This window comes from Nomascus leucogenys, chromosome 8 (assembly GCF_006542625.1).
Source record: "Nomascus leucogenys isolate Asia chromosome 8, Asia_NLE_v1, whole genome shotgun sequence".
In the NCBI taxonomy this organism is placed as follows: Eukaryota; Metazoa; Chordata; class Mammalia; order Primates; family Hylobatidae; genus Nomascus; species Nomascus leucogenys.
Window position 1 is genome coordinate 60,550,464 of NC_044388.1, and position 25,093 is coordinate 60,575,556.

Consider the following 25,093-nt stretch of genomic DNA (forward strand, 5'->3'; position numbering starts at 1 on the left):
ATTGCAAGGAAGCTAAAAACCTTGAAAAAAGATTAGACAAATGGCTAACTAAAATAAACAGTGTAGAGAAGACCTTAAATGACCTGATGGAGCTGAAAATCGTGGCACGAGAATTACGTGACGCATGCACAAGCTTCAATAGCTGATTCGATCAAGTGGAATAAAGGGTATCAGTCATTGAAGATCAAATTAATGAAATAAAGCAAGAAGAGAAGGTTAGAGAAAAAAGAGTAAAAAGAAACGAACAAAGCCTCCAAGAAATATGGGACTATGTGAAAAAACCAAATCTACATCTGATTGGTGTACCTGAAAGTGACGGGGAGAATGGAACCAAGTTGGAAAACACTCTTCAGGATATTACCCAGGAGAACTTCCCCAACCTAGCAAGGCAGGCCAATATTCAAATTCAGGAAATACAGAGAACACCACAAAGATACCCTTCGAGAAGAGCAACCGCAAGACACATAATTATCAGATTCACCAAGGTTGAAATGAAGGGAAAAATGTTAAGGGCAGCCAGAGAGAAAGGTCGGGTCACCCACAAAGGGAAGCCCATCAGACTAATAGCAAATCTCTCGGCAGAAACTCTACAAGCCAGAAGAGAGTGGGGGCCAGTACTCAGCATTCTTAAAGAAAAGAATTTTCAACCCAGAATTTCATATCTAGCCAAACTAAGCCTCATAAGTGAAGGAGAAAAAAAATCCTTTATAGACAAGCAAATGCTGAGAGATTTTGTCACCACCAGACCTGCCTTACGAGAGTTCCTGAAGGAATGACTAAACATGGAAAGGAGCAACCAGTATCAGCTATTGCAAAAACATGCCAAATTGTAAAGACTATCAATGCTAGGAAGAAACTGCATCAACTAACGGGCAAAATAACCAGCTAACATAATGAGAGGATCAAATTCACACATAACAATATCAACCTTTAATGTAAATGGGCTAAATGCTTCAATTAAAAGACACAGGCAAATTGGATAAAGAGTCAAGACCCATCAGTGTGCTGTATTCAGGAGACGCATCTCACATGCAGTGACACACATAGACTCAAAATAAAGGGATGGAGGAAGATCTACCAAGCAAATGGAAAGCAAAAAAAAAAAAAGGCAGGGGTTGCCATCCTAGTCTCTGATAAAACAGACTTTAAACCAGCAAAGATCAGAAGAGACAAAGAAGGCCATTACATAATGGTAAAGGGATCAATTCAACAAGAAGAGCTAACTATCCTAAATATATATGCACCCAATACAGGAGCACCCAGATTCATAAAGCAAGTCCTTAGAGACCTACAAAGAGACTTAGACTCCCACACAATAATAATGGGAGACTTTAACACCCCACTGTCAATATTAGACAGATCAACGAGAGAGAAGGTTAACAAGGATATCCAGGACTTGAACTCAGCTCTGCACCAAGCAGACCTAATAGACATCTACAGAACTCTCTGCCCCAAATCAACAGAATATACATTTTTCTCAGCACCACATTGCCCTTATTCTAAAATTGACCACATAGTTGGAAGTAAAGCACTCCTCAGCAAATGTAAAAGAACAGAAATCACAACAAACTGCCTCTCAGACCACAGTGCAGTCAAATATAGAACTCAGGATTAAGAAACTCACTCAAAACTGCACAACTACATGGAAACTGAACAACATGCTCCTGAATGACTACTGGGTAAATAATGAAATGAAGGCAGAAATAAAGATGTTCTTTGAAACCAATGAGAACCAAGACACAATGTACCAGAATCTCTGGGACACATTTAAAGCAGTGTGTAGAAGGACAGTTATAGCACTAAATGCCCACAAGAGAAAGCAGGAAAGATCTAAAATCGACACCCTAACATCACAATTAAAGGAACTAGAGAAGCAAGAGCAAACAAATTCAAAAGCTAGCAGAAGGCAAGAAATAACTAAGATCAGAGCAGAACTGAAGGAGATAGAGACACAAAAAACCTTCAAAAAATCAATGAATCCAGGAGCTGGTTTTTTGAAAAGATCAACAAAATTGATAGACTGCTAGCAAGACAAAGAAGAAAAGAGAGAAGAATCAAGTAGACACAATAAAAAGTGATAACGGGGATATCACCACCGATCCCACAGAATACAAACTGTCATCAGAGAATACTATAAACACCTCTATGGAAATAATCTAGAAAATCTAGAAGAAATGGATAAATTCCTGGACACATACACCCTCCCAAGACTAAACCAGGAAAAAGTTCAGTCTCTGAATAGACTAATAACAGGTTCTGAAATTGAGGCAATAATTAATAGCCTACCAACCAAAAAAAGTCCAGGACCAGACGGACTTACAGCCGAATTCTACCAGATGTACAAAGAGGAGCTGGTACCATTCCTTCTGAAACTATTCCAATCAATAGAAAAAGAGGGAATCCTCCCTAACTCATTTTATGAGGCCAGCATCATCCTGATACCAAAGCCTGGCAGAGACATAACAAAAAAAAGAGAATTTTAGACTAATATCCCTGATGAACATCCATGTGAAAATCCTCAATAAAATACTGGGAAACCAAATCCAGCAGCACATCTAAAAGCTTATCCACTGTGATCGAGTGGGCTTCATCCCTGGGATGCAAGGCTGGTTCAACATATGCAAATCAATAAGCATAATCCATCACATAAACAGAACCAATGACAAAAACCACATGATTATCTCAATAGATGCAGAAAAGGCTTTTGATAAAATTAAATAGCCCTTCATGCTAAAAAAATTTCAGTAAACTAGGTATTGATGGAACGTATCTCAAAATAATAAGAGCTATTTATGACAAACCCACAGCCAATATCATACTGAATGGGCAAAAGCTGGAAGCAGTCCCTTTGAAAAATGGCACAAGACAAGGATGCCCTCTCTCACCATTCCTATTCAACATAGTGTTGGAAGTTCTGACCAAAGCAATCAGGCAAGAGAAAGAAATAAAGGGTGTTCAATTAGGAAAAGAAGAAGTCAAATTGTCCCTGTTTGCAGATGACATGATTGTATATTTAGAAAACCGCATTGTCTCAGCCCAAAATCTCCTTAAGCTGATAAGCAACTTCAGCAAAGTCTCAGGATACAAAATCAATGTGCAAAAATCACAAGCATTCCTATACACCAATAACAGACAAACAGAGAGCCAAATCATGAGTGAACTCCCATTCTCAATTGCTAAAAAGAGAATAAAATATCTAAGAATCCAACTTACAAAGGATGTGAAGGACCTCTTCAAGGAGAACTACAAACCACTGCTCAACAAAATAAAAGAGGACACAAATGGAAGAACATTCCATGCTCACGGACAGGAAGAATCAATATTGTGAAAATGGCCATACTGCCCAAGGTAATTTATAGATTCAGTGCCATCTCCATCAAGCTACCAATGACTTTCTTCACAGAATTGGAAAAAAACTACTTTAAAGTTCATATGGAACCAAAAAACAGCCCACATTGCCAAGACAATCCTAAGCAAAAGGAACAAAGCTGGAGGCATCATGCTATCTGACTTCAAACTATACAACAAGGCTACAGTAACCAAACAGGATGGTACTGGTACCAAAACAGATATATAGACCAATGGAACAGAACAGAGGCCTCAGAAATAACACCACACATCTACAACCATCTGATCTTTGACAAATCTAACAAAAACAAGAAAAGGGGAAAGGATTCCCTATTTAATAAACAGTGCTAGGAAAACTGGCTAGCCATATGTAGAAAGCTGAAACTGGATCCCTTCCTTACACCTTATACAAAAATTAATTCAAGATGGATTAAAGGCTTAAATGTTAGACCTAAAACCATAAAAACCCTAGAAGAAAACCTAGGCAGTACCATTCAGGACATAGGCATGGGCAAGGACTTCATGTCTAAAACACCAAAAGCAATGGCAACAGAAGCCAAAATTGACAAATGGGATCTAATTAAACTAAAGAGCTTCTGCACAAAACTACCATCAGAGTGAACAGGCAACCTACAGAATGGGAGAAAATTTTTACAATCTACTCGTCTGACAAAGGGCTGATACCCAGAATCAACAAACAAACAAATTTACAAGAAGTAAACAAACAACCCCATCAAAAAGTGGGCAAAGGATATGAACAGACACTTCTCAAAAGAAGACATCTATGCAGCCAACAGACACATGAAAAAATGCTCATCATCACTGGTCATCAGAGAAATGCAAATCAAAACCACAGTGAGATACCACCTCACACCAGTTAGAATGGCGATCATTAAAAAGTTGCAAGCAACAAATGATGGAGAGGATGTGGGGAAATCAGAACACTTTTACACTGTTGGTGGGAGTGTAAACTAGTTCAACCATTGTGGAAGACTGTGGTGATTCCTCAAGGATCTAGAACTAGAAATACCATTTGACCCAGCCATCCCATTACTGGGTATATACCCAAAGGATTATAAATCATGCTACTATAAAGACACATGCACATGTATGTTTATTGCGGCACTATTCACAATAGCAAAGACTTGGAACCAACCCAGATGTCCATCAATGATAGACTGGATTGAGAAAATGTGGCACATATACACCATGGAATACTATGCAGCCATAAAAATGGATGAGTCCGTGTCCTTTTCAGGGACTTGGATGCAGCTGGAAATCATCATTCTGAGTAAACTATCACAAGGACAGAAAACCAAACACCGCACGTTCTCACTCATAGGTGGGAATTGAGCAATGAGAACACTTGGACACAGGGAGGGGAACATCACACCCTGGGGCCTGTCATGGGGTGTGGGCCTGGGGGAGGGATAGCATTAGGAGAAATACCTAATGTAAATGACGAGTTTATGGGTGCAGCAAACCAACATGGCACATGTATACCCTATGTAAACAAACCTGCCCATTTTGCACATGTACCCTAGAACTTAAAGTATAAATAAAAAAAAAGAACGCCCTCTACGAGATACTGTGAGACTTACGCCACCCTGCCTTCAGCTCTCTAGCAGATGTCCCTTGATCAGTGGAGCCTTCCTGAATATAAATATATATAAATATAAATATATATAAAAACAAAAGGCACACCCTCTTACTGCTAGCATCACTTAACGCCCTTTATTCTGTTTTCTTTTTCCTCATAGCACTTCACCACCAGACACGTGTGTGTGTGTTTATTATCTGTTTCTTCCAACTAGAAAATAAATTATGTAAGGGCAAAGATGATGTTTTGCTTGCTGCTGTATCTTCAGCTCCTTAGGATTGTGCCTGGCAAATAGTAGGTAATAAACAGTTGTTTATTGAATTACTAGAAAAAAATCTCTAAAATCTGTAGTCCTGCAGCATGTGAAGAAGGAATATTAGACTCTGCCTGCTTTTCTGAAAGTGACATACATTTAAGTGATGCTAATAGGATATGTAAGAACATGCTTCATATGTTTGAGCCTTGATGGTCTCTGACATGAGAAATGGGGTAAACCTTTTTTTAAAAAGGACAGTATAATCTGTTCTTGGCAGCAGCTTTCTGTAATCTAGGAAATAATTCAATATTATTAATTTTAGAATTAGATATAGTCGGCCGGGTGCAGTGGCTCACACCTGTAATCCCAGCACTTTGGGAGGCCAAGACAGGTGGATCATCTGAGGTTGGGAGTTCAAGACCAGCCTGACTAACATGGAGAAATCCTGTCTCAACTAAAAATATAAAAATTAGCCGGACATGGTGGTGCATGCCTGTAATCCCAGCTGTTCGGGAGGCTGAGGCAAGAGAATTGCTTGAACCCAGGAGGCGGAGATTGCCGTGAGCCGAGATCGTGCCATTGCACTCCAGCCTGGGCAACAAGAGCTAAATTCCATCTCAAAAAAATAATAGTAATAGTAATTAGATATAATCGTTTTTCATTAAATTCCTTCACTAAAATCAAATGGTAACTGTGCTACTTGATACCTTTACTTATAGTGTTTATGTTATATGGCCAAGGTCAGTATAGGTATTGTTGATGTGATAATGGCATTTGTTTGTTAATTTGTTATTTATTGGTTATTGGATCAGATGACTAGAAGATGATTCAAGTGTTTTGACTATTCTGTGTTCTCATCCTCAGTAATGATCATTCCAGGTTGATATAGATCTGTTGTTTTTTAATAGCTCCAGAGGAGAAAAGTTTATTCTCTTTTTGAATGATTTTTTTTTTTTTTAATGTATCACTTCGGCACCTATTCAATGTGTGCACAATTACTTTCTCTCAGGAGCTCCTGGCTGATGGCTACGACGTGGCATGAGCCCAAATTTGGCAAGGTTCACTTCCCAAGGCTAGAATCAGGGAAAGACCGGTGATGGCCAAAGTGGTCCCAGAAGGAAGGGAAGGAATTTATTTATCCCTACACTGCTTCATTTGGAAGGCTGTTGGTGAGGAGGGAAAGGAAGGGCAAACATTCTAGACCAAGGAGTTGCTTGACCAAAGACACACAGGTTGGGGAAGAGGAATAGGGTATAAGAGTGTGAATGGGACAGAAAAACAAGAGAGTTCCACAGGGCCCAAGGCTGGGAAGCAGGCTGGGGGACAGGTAATAGATGCTGTGCAGGGGAGTTTCAGCATGAGAACTGCCATTTCAGGTTTAAACTCTATTCACTGGGCCTGGATACAATGAACACCCCTGTCATGTCAGTTTATACCCATTTCTTCATGTTCTGAGACTTGAAAACTATTATCTTTTAGATAGGATTCTTGAGTATTTTAATTTTTCTAAATAGTGACACATAACAGCGTTTCTTTGATTACAAAAGTCTGAACTGAAGTTGTTTAAAGCCATTGCCCCTTTAGGACCACATATATCTTACTTTTATCCTGGGTTATGTTCTCAAATGTTCTGGAGACAAGATAAAAGATTATAGGGATTTTAATCTGTGACCCTTGAATTTTCCTTGTTGAGGTTTGTTGTTTGTTTGTTTTGTGCTGTTGCTGCTGTTTTATTTTATAGTGGGAATTTAGACAGTAATGACAGAAAGAAGCATGTTTCATTAAGTGCATGATCCCATTCAGCAACAATAATGCCAATACTCCCACAGAGCCAAAGCCTTTGTTCTGGGTGGATGAGTGTTTTATAAAAGAAGTACCTCAGGACTTCAGCCTCTCTCATTCTCCACCAGATGGAGTTTAACAGTTTGGATGGAAAGTCTGAAATGATTTTCCCTTGTGATATCCCGTTTTTTATGTCTATGTATAAATGTATAATGACTAATTTGGAAATATCGCTATCAATTTATTAAACTAGGAAGCATTATTTCCCCTGGAATTAGTTTCTGCTCTGGCCCGGGATCACTGTGGTGTAGAACTTTCACCACAGAGTAGCCTCTGGGAAAAGATAAGGCCTCCACTTGTCCTACTTTAACGCTTCTGTATATGTTTTAAAACCTTGCCCCAATCAACTCTATAAGAATGTTATAAAGAGAGCAATGTGTTATAAAGTGTTTCATTTTACTAACAATTTTATTTTCCAAGGAAAAATGCAAATGATTACTATATTAGACATACAGTAGGAGTAGAAGAAGTGGCTGACTTAAAACATGATGAAGGAGAATAAAATGTTTCTGGTACTACAGTTTCAAGTTTTGAAGTGGACAGCCCAGCAGAACAAAGCTAGGGAGGCCTGGAGGCTGGTCACTGTCGAGTGAGCTCATGTGCCTGGTTCTCCCCTGCATCCTCTTCACACCCCAATGCATCCCCACCTTCCTCATCATAGGGGGTGCCTGCCCCTCTTGGGGAGCAGACTCTTGGCAGCAGCTCCTTTTGAGAAGTGAGCCACTATGTAGAGCCTCTGCCATTCTTGAGAGTCCTGCCTGACAGTGTATTCTCCATTTTCTTAGCCCAGTCAGTGAGGATAAGTGAGAACATTGTATCGTGTAAAGTGGGATCTTTTAACACATAAACTTGCTGCCTTTTCCTTTTAATGGTGAACAGCCTTTTGTGGTATCATGGGGTCTTGATATCATCTCTCATCTTCTTAATCTAACATAATTCGAATATTAGTCGTACTACACAAGTAGACTGCTAGAAACCACACCGGGATTTCATTTGCTGTGTGTCAGCAGTAGAAATTCAGGACAATCCTGGTTTTGCCAGCAGTGAGGTTCCACAGAAGTTATCAAAGTCAGTCTCTTACTTTTATTCCAAACAGTGATTTTGGTGGCTTTTCAGACACCTTTCATTATGTCTTCACACCTGCAGTTATCGAGGGATGTCTGGTTTAGCTATATGAAAACTGAAAATCCAAAATAACCCAGGAAACTCTTTTATTCCCTGAGTTCTCCCAAACACAGTCAAAGTATGTCGTTTCGTCATGCTAACAGATTATAGATGACTATTAGATAAAACAGTGCTGAAAGAAAAATGGCCCACATCAGGAGCCACGTGTCTTTTCAGGAAGCAGTACTATGAAACATCGAGTCTTGATCAATATGAAAATTGTCTTCTCTGTTTTGGTAGGCACACTTCCTGTTCCCTAACAACAGGGTGGTAGTGACATCAGTAGTGGGGTCCTGCAGCATGTGAAGAGGGAATATTAGACTCGGCATGCTTTTCTGAAAGTGACGTATACTTGATACTAATAGGATATGTAGGAGCATGCCTTGTATGTTTGAGTCTTGATGATTTCTGACATGGGAAGTGGGGTTAAACCTTTTTTTAAAAAGGACAAAATTTGGGAGACCTGATTGTAAATCGAACAAGTCACAACCCCTGCCAGAGTTTGCAGAACGGTACCCAGAAACCTAAGGATTGTGTTTTCAGGTTTATAGGACACATTTGGGGGCTTAGTCATTTAACTGATCTTTTCTGTAGCATAAACATAATCATCACCAGGAAATGTCTCTGAGCTTTCATTCATTAAACAAAATGTACTAAACACTTAGAGGCAGTCAGTGTTACTGCAACGCACCCCAGTATAGTATTTATTTTTTAAACATCATTACCACTTAGTAATATCTCGGTCAGCTCATAGCATTCTGGAAAAAGCCCAGGTCTTATGCTGTGTTTGTGCTGAGTTACTCCCTTACATATGCATTGTTTTGTTTTTCACTAAAGGTTGTCTCCATATTTCTTTCTAATTAATGTCAGTGTTTTCCAAGCATTATCTTCAATCTTTTCCTTTTAAAGATCCTAGACCTGTTCTCTACTCTGCCAACCACACCACACCCAGGTTATCATTCACCATCATATTGTGCCTGGTCCCTGGTTGATAAAGTGTTCATTAAAGGGTGATGTGAAAATGATGTGATGAAAGGCCACAGACCCCTTCTGAATTCTTTACCACCCTTAGCAACAGCAGGCTGTGCGGCTACCTGTCTTATCTTTTAGCAGATGGAATTCATGTTCTAATTCTCAATGGAATAAATTAGGGTATGTTGGGAAATGTTTGCTTTTAATGAAGCAGGAGGAATTATACATTTTTATAAGCCAGCCATTAAAATGTGGACATTTGGCATTTAAAAGAAGCTTCTATTTAGTTTAAAATTAGCAACTTGAGTTGCAATGATAAATGCTCATGGGAAGCCTAATCCCTCAGCTCCACTGCACATTCCCTTGTTTTCTTGCCATAAAACATGATATAGCCTCAGGGATTTTGTTCTCCTGTTCTTGGGATATTAGTGACTACATTTTAGTTTTCACGTTTTGTGTCAAAAATCATGCCGCCAGCAATTTGCTTTTCATCCTTTGATCCGAAGAGTGTTTTCGTCAACAAATGCTGGACTTCAATGCAAGGAATGTTAATGTGTACCCTCAGCTGCCAGCTAGGAGAGCCGTTTAGTATGACGAAGTGCAGTGAGAAACATTCTTGTTGGAGTTTAAGTACTTACAGTAAAGATGATGTTTGATCACAGGTTTTAAAACCTATATCACATTTACTCTTAAAAATAATTTAGGTGAATTTTTAAAAATTACTAACAAAGCTTTTTTTCCAAATGAAACCTGTAGAATATATTATCATCAGGATTTTTATAGAACACATTATTACTCTTTTTAAGAAACACTTCCATGTGTAGAATGTGAAACCATAATAGGCTTTAGGATTTATACTTAAAATAAAGCAGTGCTAATATTATTTTGAAGGACACACACATGACACAGTATTTTGGTTTACTTCCTAAAGTTAACAGACATTAAACTCTGCCCCATTATGTTTTTAATGATGATTTTATCTTTAAAATATACATATAATTGTATTCACATTCTTTAAAAAAATTTTTTCCCTAGGTTGCCATTGTTTATCTGGCTTTCAGAGTAATATTTCTAAACATATGTGAAAAACAAAAACAGGCAAACTTCAACAACAAAAGAAGGTTGCTACCCTCGGGAGCCCCTTCTCAGGGAGCCCCTCCTGCTGCTTTTGCGACTCCGACTCTTCCAGCAGGTGTCACTGTCTGGCAGCAGTGGGCGGACAGATTGCGATTCACCTGACTCATCTTTAAGTGATAACTTTTAAAATATATCTTTAGTGAAGTAGTTTGACATAAATTTATCAAAACCTTTACTTTTGACAAAAATATTGCTACGTCATATGCCTGCTTTTTCCATCATGAATTGAAATTCACAGAAAATAAAGGAATTAATCCTGTGCTGATATAAAATTTTATTGAGTATTAGGAACATTTGTTTATAACGAGAGGGGAATGTGTCTGGGAGGACATAATTTGGAACTTTTAGGACCATTTATTTATGAATTTGCTAAGCAAATATAGATTCCTTAGGTCTGGTCTAGAGTCTCTGATGGCTGCAAAGGGGTAAGCCACAGTGCTTACCCTCCTGAAGTATTAGTCTGTATTATACACACCAAGAAAGGAACAATTGTAATAGAAAAGGAGAAAGTCAGTGTATCTTGTTGGCATAATGACGGGGCTCCTAAGTTCCTAGAAACCTGTTTTTGAATCCTGGCTTTGATGCATTCTAATCATATACAGTACAAGTGTCTGAACTTCCTTGTGGACGATGGGTGTGGTATCAACTCTGTCATGGGGTGGTAATTAGGTTTAAACATGGAGGGTGATGCGGCATAGATGTTAGCAAACCTTTTATGTCCAGGGCTGGATAGTAAATATTTTAGGCTTTGCAAGCCACATATTCTCTGTCTACTAAACTGTGACTGTAGCACAAAAGCAGCCATAGACAGTATGTAAACAAATGAGCCTGGCTGTGTTCCAATAAAACTTTATTCACAAGAACCAGTGGAGAGCCACATGCAGCTGGTGACCATAGTTTGCCAATCCCTGATATAACAGTTACTCACCTGTAATCCCAGCACTTTGGGAGGCTGAGGTGGGTGGATCACTTGAGGTCCAGAGTTCGAGACCAGCCTGGACAACATGGTGAAACCCCATCTCTACTAAAAATACAAAAATTAGCCAGGCGTGGTGGCAAGCACCTGTAATCCCAGCTACTCGGGAGGCTGAGGCAGGAGAATCGCTTGAACCTGGGAGGCAGAGGTTGCAGTGAGCCGAGATTATGCCACTGCACTCCAGCCTGGGTGACGGAGCAGGACTCCGAGGCTCCATCTCAAAAAAACAAAAAACAAAAAAGACAACAATAAAAAGCCAGTTACTCAACACAGTATCATAGTTGTTACATTAAGTAACATGCAGTAGCAAAGTGAGCAGTATCACAGAGTCATCTATGACAAGTGTTTTGAGTCCATAACCAGTCCTTGTTCTTGTCCTCACAGACTTGTTGATCCCAGGCAAGGCACTTTTCCTTTCTGGGTCTTCTATCAGTACGACTTTTGATTCAGCAGCAGTAGTCTTGTTTAGGGGGCAGGGGCAGAGGTTAAGGGAGACAGGGAAGTATATAAAGGACTTTTATTCGTATGAATCCAAACAGAGGGCAGAGTTGTCTGTGCTTTGTTTTGGTGCCGTGGATATTTAAAAGGATACCATTGTCTTCTGTTCATTTAAGCTACCCATTTTATCTTTTCTCTGTTACCCAGAATATCAGTCCTGTTTAACGAATACATAATGATTCAAAATTCATTTGTAGGTTTTTAAACTTTGACAGTGGTCTCCTCTAGCAGAGATTTCAGATACTATGTATTCAGAGACAGAAACATCATTCTGTGCTTATCTCAGTGAAAGAAACCCAGGAAAGGAATCCCAGCCCCTCCTACATCCTCTCCAAGCTACAGGCATGTGGCTGGTCCAGGAGGGGAGAAGGGAGCAGAGAAGCCACCCTGTGTGTCTTCTCACCCATACTGCTAATCCTGACCTGACCTGAAATTTGATATAATCAAGGCAAAATAAGATTAAAATGGAGCCAAATAGTTTTACACTTCAAATAGCTTTTACATACATAAAAAAATATATGGTGTTCATTTTAAATTGTTCATATTATTTGCATATACTACAAAAGAAATCAGCATGCTTGAAACATATATATCTTAACAATTTAAAATATTTATAACTGATTCTTAAACTTTTATACAATGCAGTATATTTGAAATTTTAAAAGTTCAATTATTTACATTCTCCTTGGGGACTATATTTTGTATATTCTGTTACTTGTAATCAAATAATTATATGATGCTCTTAAAGTCTATACCTACAAACATTGAATTCATGCATATTTATAAGGTAGCTTATTGACTGTAATTCATTGTTGACCTTTCTGATGATTCTGTGGTTAGATTTTTAAAATATGATTGAATGTGGAATGTCTAGGCATACACTAACATGGGTTTGAATCTCAGCTCTGACATTTATGAGCTGTGGGCTCAACACTTTAAAAGTAATTAACTGCATTTTTCATCTATTAAATCATTCTCTGAGAAAAAGTCAACTCCTTAATTAGTCCTTGTTTGAATTATGATCAAATAGTATTAGTTTGTACAGAATGGTGCTAACTTAGGATCCAGGCTATGGATGGCTGCAACCGGAATAGAGCCATTTAGTCATCATATGTACAATAGAGTAAGAAATAAAAAACAAAAATAGATAAAAGATAAGAGCACTTTTAGGTACTAAGAATTTAAAATGGGTATCTAGGTTACAGTGAATTGGGGTGAAATTTCCTGTGCTTCCAAGTTAACCAATAGAAGTGTTGAAATTGATTTCAAGAATTGATAGTGTCCTGTTAAACAATAGGAAGACAGAAGGTACTTGTGAGAAGTCTTGATTTGACTATGGGGCTAATAGGGAGGTGCTTGTTGGTGCAAGCTTATCTGAGAGAATAGCAGTATCAGTAGAGTAAAAGACCCTAGGGCGGGCCGGGCGCAGTGGCTCATGCCTGTAATCCCAGCACTTTGGGAGGCCAAGGCAGGTAGATCACTTGAGGTCAGGTGTTCAAGACCCGCCTGAGGAACATGGTGAAACCCCGTCTCTACTAAAAGTGCAAAAATTAGCCGGGCATGGTGGCGGGTGCCTGTGATCCCAGCTACTCAGGAGGCTGAGGCAAGAGAGTCGGTTGAACCTGGGAGGTGGAGGTTGCAGTGTACATGTGTATTCCATATATACAAGTGAAGATATGAATCCATACTGATAACTTCCAGTCCAGCACCACTGAATTTATTTTAGTCTTCTCCATTTCCTTCTCTTCTTCACCCACAGTGAGAAACCTGGTTCGCACCTACCGTATGTTTACATATTTGCTCAGTTCTAGTATATAAATAAACTAGTTTCAGAAATCCTTACCTTTACTCCTGTAAGAAACAGATTTAAAATTACAGTGCAGCATGTGCCATTCTTGTCTCTAGCCTTCACAGTCTCCAGTCAAACCCCCCTTTGCCCAGGTTATCTAGGACAGGACCTTACTTTCCATGCCCTTAGCGTGGCTGTGCCATTCATGCAGCTGCAGTCAGAGCCATCTGTCTCAGCTTGCATTCCTCTTAGGTTCACCCCACATCCTAGTTGATTCTGTTTTTATTTACTTACAATAAAATTCACTTTATGGTGTTTAATACGTGGTTTTTGACAAATGCATAGAATTGTATGTTCATCACATGGACACAGGGAGGGGAACATCACACACCAGGGTCTGTCGGGGGTGGGGGACAAGCGGAGGGAGAGCATTAGGACAAATACCTAATGCATGCGGGGCTTAAAACCTAGATGACGGGTTGATGGGTGCAGCAAACCACCATGGCACATGTATACCTACGTAACAAACCTGCACATTTGCCACATGTATCCCCAAACTTAAAAGTATAATACATTTTTTAAAAATTGTATGTTTATCCCCGCTTTCTTTTCTAATGTTGGTAATTTGTATCTTCTGTCTTCCTTTCTTGGCTATTGTTACCAGAGAATTTTTCTAAGAACCCAGCTTTTGGTTTCATTGCCTTTCTCTATTTTTCTTTTTTCAATGTCATCATTTCTGTTCTCATTTTTATTATTTTCTTCCCTCTCCTTGCTTCGAGTTTAGTTGATCATCTTTTTCTGATTTCTAAAACTGAAAATTTAGATTTATCCGAGAGCCTTCTTCTTTTCTAATGAAAGTGTTGAATACGATAAATTTCCCACTGACCACTGCATTAGTTACATCCCGCAAAGTTTGAATGTTGTATTTTAATTTTCATCCAGTTGAAAATATCTGACATTTTTTGAGACTTTCTCATTAACCCAATGAATATTTAGAGATATGTTTTTTTTCTTCAACTTCTAAGTTCAGGGGTACATGTGCAGGATGTGCGGGTTTGTTACATAGGTAAACGTGTGCCATGGTGGTTTGCTGCACAAATCATCTCATCATCTAGGTATTAAGCCCAGCATTTCTTCCTGATGTTCTTCCCCCACACCCCCATCACCCCCCAACAGACAGACCCAGTGAGTATTGTTCCCCGCAATGCGTCCGTGTGTTTTCATCGTTCAGCTCCCACTTATAAGTGAAAACATGCGGTATTTGGTTTTCTCTTCCTGCATTAGTTTGCTGAGGATAATGGCTTCCAAATCCATCCCTGTCCTTGCAAAGGACATGATCTCATTCTTTTTTATGGCTGCAGAGTATTCCATGGTGTACATGCACCACATTTTCTTTATCCAGTCTATCATTATGGGCATTCAGATTGATTCCATGTCTTTGCTATTATGAATGAGCATATGCGTGCATGTTATCTTTATAATAAAATGATTTCTGTTTCTTTGGGTATATACCCAGTAATGGGATTGCTGGGTCAGATGGTATTTCTGCAGAGTTGTAGGTCTTTGAGGAAACACCACACTGTCTTCCACAATGGTTGAGCTAATTTACACTCCCACCAACAGTGTCAAAGCATTCCTTTTTCTCTGCAACCTCTCCAGCATCTGTTATTTGTTGACTTTTTAATAATAGCCATTCTGACTGGCCTGAGATGGTGTCTCATTGTGGTTTTGATTTGCATTTCTCTAATGATCAGTGATGTTGAGCTTTTCTTCATGTTTGTTGGCTGCATGTATGTGTTCTTTTGAGAAGTGTCCATGTCCTTTGCCCGCTTTTTAATCTGGTTACTTTTTTTCTTATAAATTTGTTTAAGTTCCTTGTAGACCTTTGTCAGAGGAATAGATTGTGAAAATTTTCTCCCAGTCTGTAGGTTGTGTGTTCACTCTGATGACAGTTCCTTTTGTTGTGCAGAAGCTCTGCAGTTTAATTAGACCCCATTTGTCAATTTTTCCTTTTGGTGTTTTCGTCGTAAAATCTTTGCCCATGCCTATATCCTTAATGATATCGCCTAGATTTTCTTCTAGGGTTTTCATAGTTTTGCATTTTACATTTAAGTCTTTAATCCATCTTGAGTTAATTTTTATATATATTGTAAAGAAGGGGTCCAGTTTCAGTTTTCTGCCTATGGCTAGCCAGTTTTCCTAGCATCATTTATTAAATAGGGACTCTTTCCCCCATCACTTCTTTTTGTTTGTTGAAGATCAGATGGTTGCTGGTGTGCAGTCTTATTTCTGAGTTCTCTATTCTGTGCCATTGATCTATGTGTCTGTTCTTGTACCAGTATCATGCATGTGTTCTTTAATTCTGCAATAATTTGATGGTTTTTCAGATATCTTCCAATTAATTGATTTCTGGTTTAATTCTGTTTCCATGTAAAAACACAGTCTGTATGGTTTCTACTGATTTTAAATAGTTGAGGTTTATTTTGTAGCTCAGAATATGGTATATGCTGGTGAATGTTCCACATACACTTATATAAAAAGTATGTTCTGCTGTTCAGTGGAACATTTCTATAAATGTCTGTTAGGTCTTGATAGTGTTTTACAGGTCTTTATGTTCTTCCTGATTTTCTATTTACGTGTTCCATTAATTACCAAGAGTGGATTATTGAAGTCTTCAGCTCTGATGATGGATTTATTTTTTTCAGTTTCCGCTCATGTATTTTGAAGCTCTATTGCATACACACTTAGGATTGTTATGTTCATGGGATGACCTGTATCATTATGTAATGCTCCTGTTTATCCTTCATAATATTCTTTGCTCTGAAGTCCACTTCGTCTGATGTTAGTATAGTTTCTGCAGCTGTATTTTATAAAGTTATTGATTTATAGTATATCTTTCTCCAAACTTTTATTTTCAACCTATTTGTCTTTATATCAGTATTTAAAATGCATTTATTATATACAGTATATACATGGGACTTGTGATTTATTCAATCCTAGTCATTTCTGTCTTTTATGTGTTAGACCACCCCTTTTAATGTTATTATTTGTGTAATTGGATTAAAATGTACCATATTGGCAGCCGTTTTCTGTTTGTTTCATTTTTGGGTTTAAGTTTTCTTTTGATGCCTTCTCTAGTATTAATCGAGTGTTTTTTATGATTCTGTTCTATTTCCTCTACTGACTTATTATTTATACCTTTAAGAACTTGTATTTATCTACCTTCAGATAATATTACAGTGCTTTACATGGAGCCTATAGACTTTACTGCAGTGTATACACAGCTCCTCCTTTCTGTCCTTAATGCTATTGTGGCCTTTTTACATTTACATCGTATGAACGCACGGTACATTGTTTTAGACATTCAGGTATCTTTTAGAGCAATTAAAAAATAAGAAAAAAAATTATGTCCCCATTTATTCTATTTTCACTGCTCTTTGTTTGTGTAGATCCAGGCCTCCATCTGATGTTATGTTCCTTCTGCCCGAGGAACTTCCGTTTAACATTTATTGTCCACTAGGTCAAGCAGCTGGCAATGAATCCCCTCAGTTTTTGTTTTTCTGAGAAAGTCTGTATTTCTCTTTCATCTTTGCAAATTATTTTCAATGGGCATAGAATTCTGGATTTAACAGTTTTCTTGATATTGTTACTGTATTTTTTATTTGCACCATTTTCATTGGATTCTTTTTAATAGTTTTCATCACTCAGCTGAAAGTCCCATCTGTTATTGTCTACCTTTCCCTTTAGAGCCTTCAAAATATTAACCATAGTTATTTTAAATTCTCAGTCATTTCTAACATAGGTGTCATATATGACTGTGGTTCTGATTATTGCTTTGTCTCTCTGAAGTATGTTTTTTTTCTTGCCTTCTTGCATGCCTTGTAATTTTGTGTTGAAAGCTGTACGTCTTGTGTAAGACGGTAGAGACCCATGGAAAGTGTTTGTATGTCTAGAAATGTGCATGCCTCTCCTTCCTAGAGGCCTTTAGTGTGGGAGTTAATCTAGTTAGGAGTTTGCTGGGTTTGAGAGATTTGTTGTCACTACAGCTATCCTCACTGCAGCAAAGGCTTCATGTTCCTGTAGAGATACCTTGTGTTTTGTATGGAGGTCGGATCACAAGAACGTCACCTGTTTAGTTCTAGTTTTAGTTCTTCCTTTTGCACTGTGCCTCAGAAAGGGTCTCTGCACATTCTTGTTCTCCTGTTTCTCTCCAAGCACTATTTTGTTACCTGTAATTCTAAGCTCCTTAGCTTGGCATTGGGGGTCGAGGAGGAGGATGGGGTGCTGTCTCTGTTTCGATTGAGTTTCAGTCTCATACCTGCACCATTTTCTTAGGTTTCTGGGCTGTGGCCTTCTCAGTTCTCCTCCCCCTCCCCCAGGTGTTGTGGGGGTTTCTGTGTAATCCTGTCCCTCCCCAAGGAGACAGGTTGTATGTGTATGTTTTTCCTGTTCCCTTTCCACACTGCAGTGAGTTTTTACCAGTGTCCTAAGGACAACAGTGCGTGCCGCCCTTCTCCTCACAGGATAGGTCTTTTGTTTTCCTGGTGGAGGCAGGGGAGATGGATCCAGGTGTAGTTCCTTGCCACTCCTCTAGGGTTACTGCTTCTCTCCCCCATATCTGGAACACAGTGGACACTTCTTACCGCAACTTCCTGTGAGCACCTGGGTGATGGTCATGGCATAGGTCCTGTGTGAGAATGTAACCCTCAGAGGTTCACACAATCTTGGCAGCCCACTCTTGACTCTAACCAGATACTTGAGCGGGACTCCCCTGACTGGGGTTCTGTTGTGTCCGCCCTCGGTGACACAAGCTTGTGTCTCCTTAGATTTTGGGCTGTTGATTATCTGGGACCTCGGCTTATTGATGGGTTTGGAAAAAGTTAATAAGTTTAAAGTTAGGCTGTGCATGTGTGTGTGTGTTTAACGTAAACAAGTCCCACCCTTGTTAGACTATACAGCAAGATCAGCCTTGAATGAAATCATCTTTTCTCTCCACTAACTTATTCTCCCAGTCATTCAGTTCTCTCTAGTCTTTTTACAAATTTTACTTCTTTAAAGAAGATGCGTCTCCAAAAGAAAAAAATAAAATACCTAATTTGCTACTGATGTGGCAAATTCAAGTCAAATTGAGGATGACTCGAATTTTACAATATGCCAGACATCAGGCAAGGTCGAGAAGTCGCTGAGGCGCAGGAGTCTGGGTATTTACCCAGAAATCACACATTCTGTCTCCAGCCTAGGCCCCTAGAGGCATTCAATACTTTGGTATTATTTTATTTCATTACTTATTTTACAGCAAAGTAGTAGAACCCTAAAAGCAAAAGGCTTATGAAATCACATGCTAATGGAACCTAAATGCATGTTTCATCTTTGAGTTTTTTTAATTATAAAAGTAGCATATGTTTATGATAAATAATGTAAAATGTCAAGTTCTTTTCATCCCCTAGAAATAATCACCCTCAAATCTTTTGTATGGGTCTTCTAAGACTTTTCTCTAAGAACTCATTTTTGTCATATACAAAGAAAAAGTAGTCAAAAATTAATATCTAGGCCATTTGGGAAAGGCAGCCTATTGCTTGTTGCTCTGTTTACAGGTTTTTCTCTTTTCAAAAACTACCTATAAGTGCAGAATGTATCACAGCTAAACTGTACATTGTCCAATGTCATCTTTATTATATATAGCTCAGTGACATTCCTCCCCCATAACTAAATTTTATTAAGCTTTCAGTGGAAAAGAGCCTCTAATTTGCAACATTTTGAAAATGTGAAGAGTTTAAAAGTTCCACATGAGCTTTTGAGATTTTTGAAACTATTTCCTGGATCATCTTGAAGATTCCTTGTTAAACTCAGTTTCACATGATGTTATGAGGCTGATACTAACGACTTTTTGATAATATCCCCCTTTCTATGAGGAATGGGTTGAATCATATCACAGAAGAAATTGACAGGAAATTTTAGCATCTCTCTGAGTAAATAAGAAGGCTTATACGTTAGGTGAATATGACGACACGGAGGACCATTGAAACATGCCCGTGTCAATCAAAAGAAGAAGTTCGAGCACAAAATGTGGCCGAAAGAGTTGACTTGAGCCAGAATAAGGACAGTTGTCCAGGTGTTTCACCCAAACTGCTTGCTTGGCCTTTGTTACAGGCAGATTTTTAAAGGCAAAAAGAAAAAAACAAAAAAACAGGAGGTAGGGGTGGGGGCTGGTGTTACCGCGTAGACTGTTAGACAGTTCTGTCAGGAATTCTCATGGATATACAGAAGTAACAGTGATTAGTGACTGCCTGTCCATGGTTAAGCTATAGCGTGTGGGATATAGTGTCTGGTGCCACATTACTAGGTTAATTCACAGCTACCTGTGGCAATGGGAAGCAGCTTCAGTAAAGCAGGGAGTAGGATGTGATTGCTGTCTCATCTTAATGCCTCTTTGGGGCCTAGTAATTTGAAAGGGCCCACATTCCTCAGATAAAAGCCCTTTTCTTTCCTCATCTATAATACTATTCAAATCTAAAGAAAATGTATGTTGCTCACAGATACCAACAGCCATCAGATTTTTGTGTTTGATTTAGTTTGTTCAATAAAGGGAAGATACAAAATAGAGAAAAAGCTCAGGAAAAGAGTTGCATTGAACTCTTTATTAATTTTATATGTAGTTCAGTTGTGTTTTACCGATTTTCAAGTGCAATCTTAGAGGCCTTCATTTCCTTGTTTCTTGATTACCCTCCGCCTGCCCCATTCCCCTTCTGAGAGTCATTTCCCGTTCCTCATCCCTGACCTGGCCCCCTCCTGTGGAGCTGCCCTCCTCTGAATCCTGATGGCCAACTGTCTTATTCTTCCCCAGGGCCTTCTCCTCAGCCAGGGCAGAGGCTCATTGTGGGCAAGGTCCTTGTCTTTTATAATCCGCGCAGAGTTGCCAAACCTATAAAAAATTTTAAAAATAGCATTTGTGCACTTGCAAAGCGTTCCATCACATACCCTCTTGGTTGTTTTTATTAGATGAAAAACAGAGATTCAGTTATGAGCGATCTGGATATGATCTTGAAGAATCTGATGGCCCAGATGAGGATGACAATGAAAATGAAGATGATGATGAGGACAGCCAGGCTGAATCAGTCCTGTCAGCCGCGCCCTCGGTCACGGCCAGCCCGCAGCACCTTCCATCTAGAAGTAGCCTTCAGGACCCTGTGAGTGCTGACGAGGACGTCAGGATCACCGATTGCTTTTCTGGGGTACACACGGATCCAATGGACGTTCTGCCCAGGGCGCTGCTCACCAAAATGACCATCCTGAGCACAGCGCAGTCTGACTACAATAGGAAGACACTGTCACCGGGGAAGGCCAGGCAGCATGCCGCGAGAGATGAAAACGACACAATTCTGTCTGTAGACGCTTCCAGGTCCCCGTGTCATCAGATGTCTGTGGACTACGCTGAGTCAGAAGAAATTCTGAGAAGTTCTATGGCAGGAAAAGCTATTGCTATAACACAGGTAAATGATTGGCAGTTTTTCTTTTATTTCAACCTATTAAATATGGAGAACTTAATAGCTTAAGAAAATAATGCACCTAAGTGATTTTTTTAGGCCAAATCAGTTTGTATGGCTTATTTAAGGGTAGAGGACATTTTTGCCCTTTGGAGTCTTGTTGAGTATTTTAAGCGGTTCAGATATTGTATTGTAAATCTGTGAAAGAACCAAATGGTTCTTGAAAAATATACCCATTTATTTTTATTTGCTTTTTGAAAAATTTTTGAAATTAATTAAAAAAAAAAAAAAACGTGACAGTGGCAAACACAAGTCCCGCAACTGATTTATCTGCTGGCCCCTTCTGAGCTGTTTCTCCACTGGTGCTAATGTGATGATGGATTTTCACTGACTTATCCAAACATTTTGCACTTTGCCCCCATTGGCAAGACAGCTACCAGTTTCTATGGCAAAGTTAATGTGACCCGAAAACACATCAAGAAGTTCACTTTGCTTGAATGATCACATTGCTACAGCAGCTTGGGAGAGCTTTCTGCCCAAGAACTAGCTCAAGGCAGGCACAGGCCTCTGAAAAGTCACGCTCCATGTGAGTCCCTGCTCTACCTCTGGCTGTTTTGTGACAAATGATTAATTCTGGGAGGAATACATTCTTCCCTCATTGACAGTTCTCTTACCTCTAGTATGTATTGAATATTGCAGTAGGATTTATTCCTAATTGTGGCAGATTGTGCTGTAAGCTTCTCTATCCCAAAACCTCTCAGACACTTACCAGTGCCTGAAAAGCTGGTTTTCAGTAGACATTTCATAAACTTGCAAATGATAGGCAAACAACCAGAGACCTTTTTCATAGTAACATCTCCTCACAAATTTTTCCCCATTGAGTTGACACAGCAAATTTGTATCTCAATTTCTCAATAACTCTTAATCTCTAAAATAAGGTGGAGCTGGTGGTGCCAGAAACAGAAATAATAACAAAAATAACAGCTTAAGAATATAGCTGTGTCCACTTCTCAGAGTTATTCTCTGTGTACAATATGACAAAATCCAGGAAATTTGCTTCAGACATGCAAAAAAGACTATACAAGATATATTGCCATTATTTCTACCAGAAACGAAATTTAAGATGTAATAATTTTTTAATTGGAAGCTTATTTTTAAAAACCGAAAAATAATTTCATTGCAGCAAACATCATTTTTATCAATGCAAATATACTTACTTCTATCTCACTGTGAAGACATAGATTTAGCACTAGCTTTATAGCTCAGTGATTACGAAAGACCTGTCATAAAAGGATTGTTCTCTTTTGTCATTTAGAGCCCATCATCTGTAAGACTTCCTCCTGCTGCAGCCGAGCACAGCCCCCAGACAGCAGCGGGGATGCCTTCTGTGGCCTCACCACATCCTGACCCTCAAGAACAGAAGCAGCAAATAACTCTACAGCCGACTCCAGGCTTGCCTTCTCCCCACACTCATTTGTTTAGCCACCTTCCTTTGCATTCCCAGCAGCAATCGAGGACACCTTATAATATGGTTCCAGTTGGGGGGATCCATGTGGTACCTGCTGGCCTCACATACTCCACGTTTGTGCCCCTTCAGGCTGGACCAGTACAGCTCACGATCCCTGCTGTCAGTGTCGTTCACAGAACTTTGGGTACTCCTGGGAATACAGTCACAGAAGTGTCTGGCACTACAAACCCTGCTGGAGTGGCTGAATTAAGCAATGTTGTGCCATGTATTCCTATTGGCCAAATCCGCGTGCCAGGCCTTCAGAACCTAAGTACCCCAGGCTTGCAGTCACTCCCCTCGTTAAGCATGGAAACCGTCAATATTGTAGGCCTAGCCAATACAAATATGGCCCCACAAGTTCATCCACCAGGACTGGCTCTGAATGCTGTCGGACTGCAGGTTCTGACTGCAAACCCTTCCTCACAAAGCAGCCCCGCCCCTCAGGCACACATTCCAGGTCTCCAGATCTTGAACATAGCATTGCCTACCTTAATCCCCTCAGTCAGTCAAGTAACCGTTGATGCACAGGGAGCTCCTGAAATGCCAGCTTCCCAAAGCAAAGCGTGCGAGACACAACCCAAGCAGACTTCTGTAGCCAGCGCAAACCATGTCAGCAGGACCGAGTCTCCTCAGGGGTCACCTAAAGTCCAGCGAGAAAATGCAAAAAAAGTTCTGAATCCACCTGCCCCTGCAGGTGACCAGGCAAGGCTTGATGGCCTGAGTAAAATGGACACAGACAAGGCTGCCTCGGCAAATCACATGAAGCCCAAGCCTGAACTCACTTCCATACAGGGCCAGCCAGCGTCCACATCACAACCTCTGCTGAAGGCACATTCTGAAGTTTTTACAAAGCCCTCAGGCGAGCAGACCCTCTCTCCAGACAGACAGGTGCCCAGGCCCACAGCACTGTCACGGAGGCAGCCCACTGTGCAGTTCAGCGACACGAGCAGTGATGATGACGAGGACAGGCTTGTGATAGCAACCTGATGGGTTTTATTTTTTATTTGCTTTTTTTTTTTAATAACACTTAAAGGTTTCTTTGAAAACCCTCCTTTCCTTAAAGCACATTTTTCTGACATAAACTCATAACTAATCTTTGTGCAATCATGAACTTTTGACCAAGAATTGTTGTTTTGTGTCAGCTCCAGCCATTTTTGTACATGTTGTATAGACAATTGTGCCTTTTAGGAGCTTTATGTTTAGAAACTGTACAGATTGTTGAATATCTATATACATAAAAATATATATGTATATGAAAACCAGGTAGTTATTTGTGTTTAGTAAGGAAAACCTGTCAAATAAATCAAATGATTAAATTATATGTTCCACTGTTGAATATAAATTTTATGGCTATGGGGCAGAGTTTCTGTGTATAAATTAGTATGTAAACTCCATATTTATTGTATTCATATTAGTCTTTGCAAATGGGTCTGTCCTCCTTGTGTAAGACTGTAACTTTACACTTCAGGCAGATTTTCTGTGTTATGAAATGTTTCAGTAAAATATTGTTTACTGACTTTACCATTGCTTCAGTTGTGTCGTCTTTATATCATCCAGTGATCAGTGATCAGTGATCTGCATTTGGAAAACAGCCCTGGGTTCCATTCTTTCCACATTCCCCTCAAGCCTTCGTTTTTTTATAAGCAGAGACTTTAGTCGCCTTTCTACCATGTGAAACTGTAACTGAAATCCATACAACTGATTGACCTATTTTTCTTATTTGTGAGAAGTCATTTCGTAGTTATTATAAGACTAAATATATAAGAATACTTTCTGTATATACATAAAGCACATAGCCTAAAATGGTCAATGTTCCTAAATGAGGGTACGGAAATTTCTGGGAAACATGAGTTAAACCCCATTGTCCTTAGAATTTGGCTCAGATGAGACCCGTATAACCCTGTTCCCAGGCGTCAACACCAGATCTGTTTGTGAGCTATGGGCTCCTCTTTCCTTGATGCTGTTACACTCACAGAGCTCTGTCCAGCAGTGAACTACAGAGTGCCCAAGATTACCGAAGAGCCAAATTCAGACTTCTAAATTACTCGAGTGACTTGCTAGACATCACTATTTCCTGTCCTGGAAGGTTGAACCATCCTTATTCATAAAAATATGGTGGCATGGGGAGCCCCCAATTACCACTGCAGTGATTTGCATTATTAATGATTACAGATGCTAGGTTTGTGAGAAAAGTATTTCAATGTTGGAATTTAAATACTTAGCACATCATTAAGTCAATGTATTCACATTTTTAAAGGCTTGCTTAGAAAGATGGCAGAGACTTGAAATACGTAAGACAACAGCATGGTTTGTGGGGTGAGAGGTAGGGGACAGCCTATCTACTAAGGGGTTTGGAGACCTGCTGCTAGCCAACCCCAGCTTCACGTCCGTGACTTTGCAAAGACCTGGCATTTCAACTTGCTTATCCTTATCTCAGTTAGGATCTCCAAGGTGTGCTGCAGTCCCAGCACGCACTGGTGGATCTGTGATGCTTTAAATGAATGCTTCAATTTACATTTA

The 25,093-nt window shown here is 39.5% G+C and overlaps 1 protein-coding gene across 4 annotated transcripts in view; it reads left to right on the plus strand.

Annotated features, from left to right (window-relative positions):
* The window catches only part of HIVEP1 (HIVEP zinc finger 1), a 151,703-nt gene extending 127,609 nt beyond the window's left edge, over positions 1-24,094 (plus strand). For all 4 annotated transcript variants that reach the window (XM_030817293.1, XM_030817294.1, XM_030817295.1 and 1 more), the window contains 2 exons: positions 20,582-21,072; positions 22,382-24,094. In XM_030817293.1, the coding sequence (XP_030673153.1) occupies positions 20,582-21,072; positions 22,382-23,560 (1,670 nt within the window). In that variant the 3' untranslated portion in view covers positions 23,561-24,094. The remainder of the gene's footprint in view (positions 1-20,581; positions 21,073-22,381) is intronic.
* The last annotated feature ends 999 nt before the right edge of the window (positions 24,095-25,093 follow it).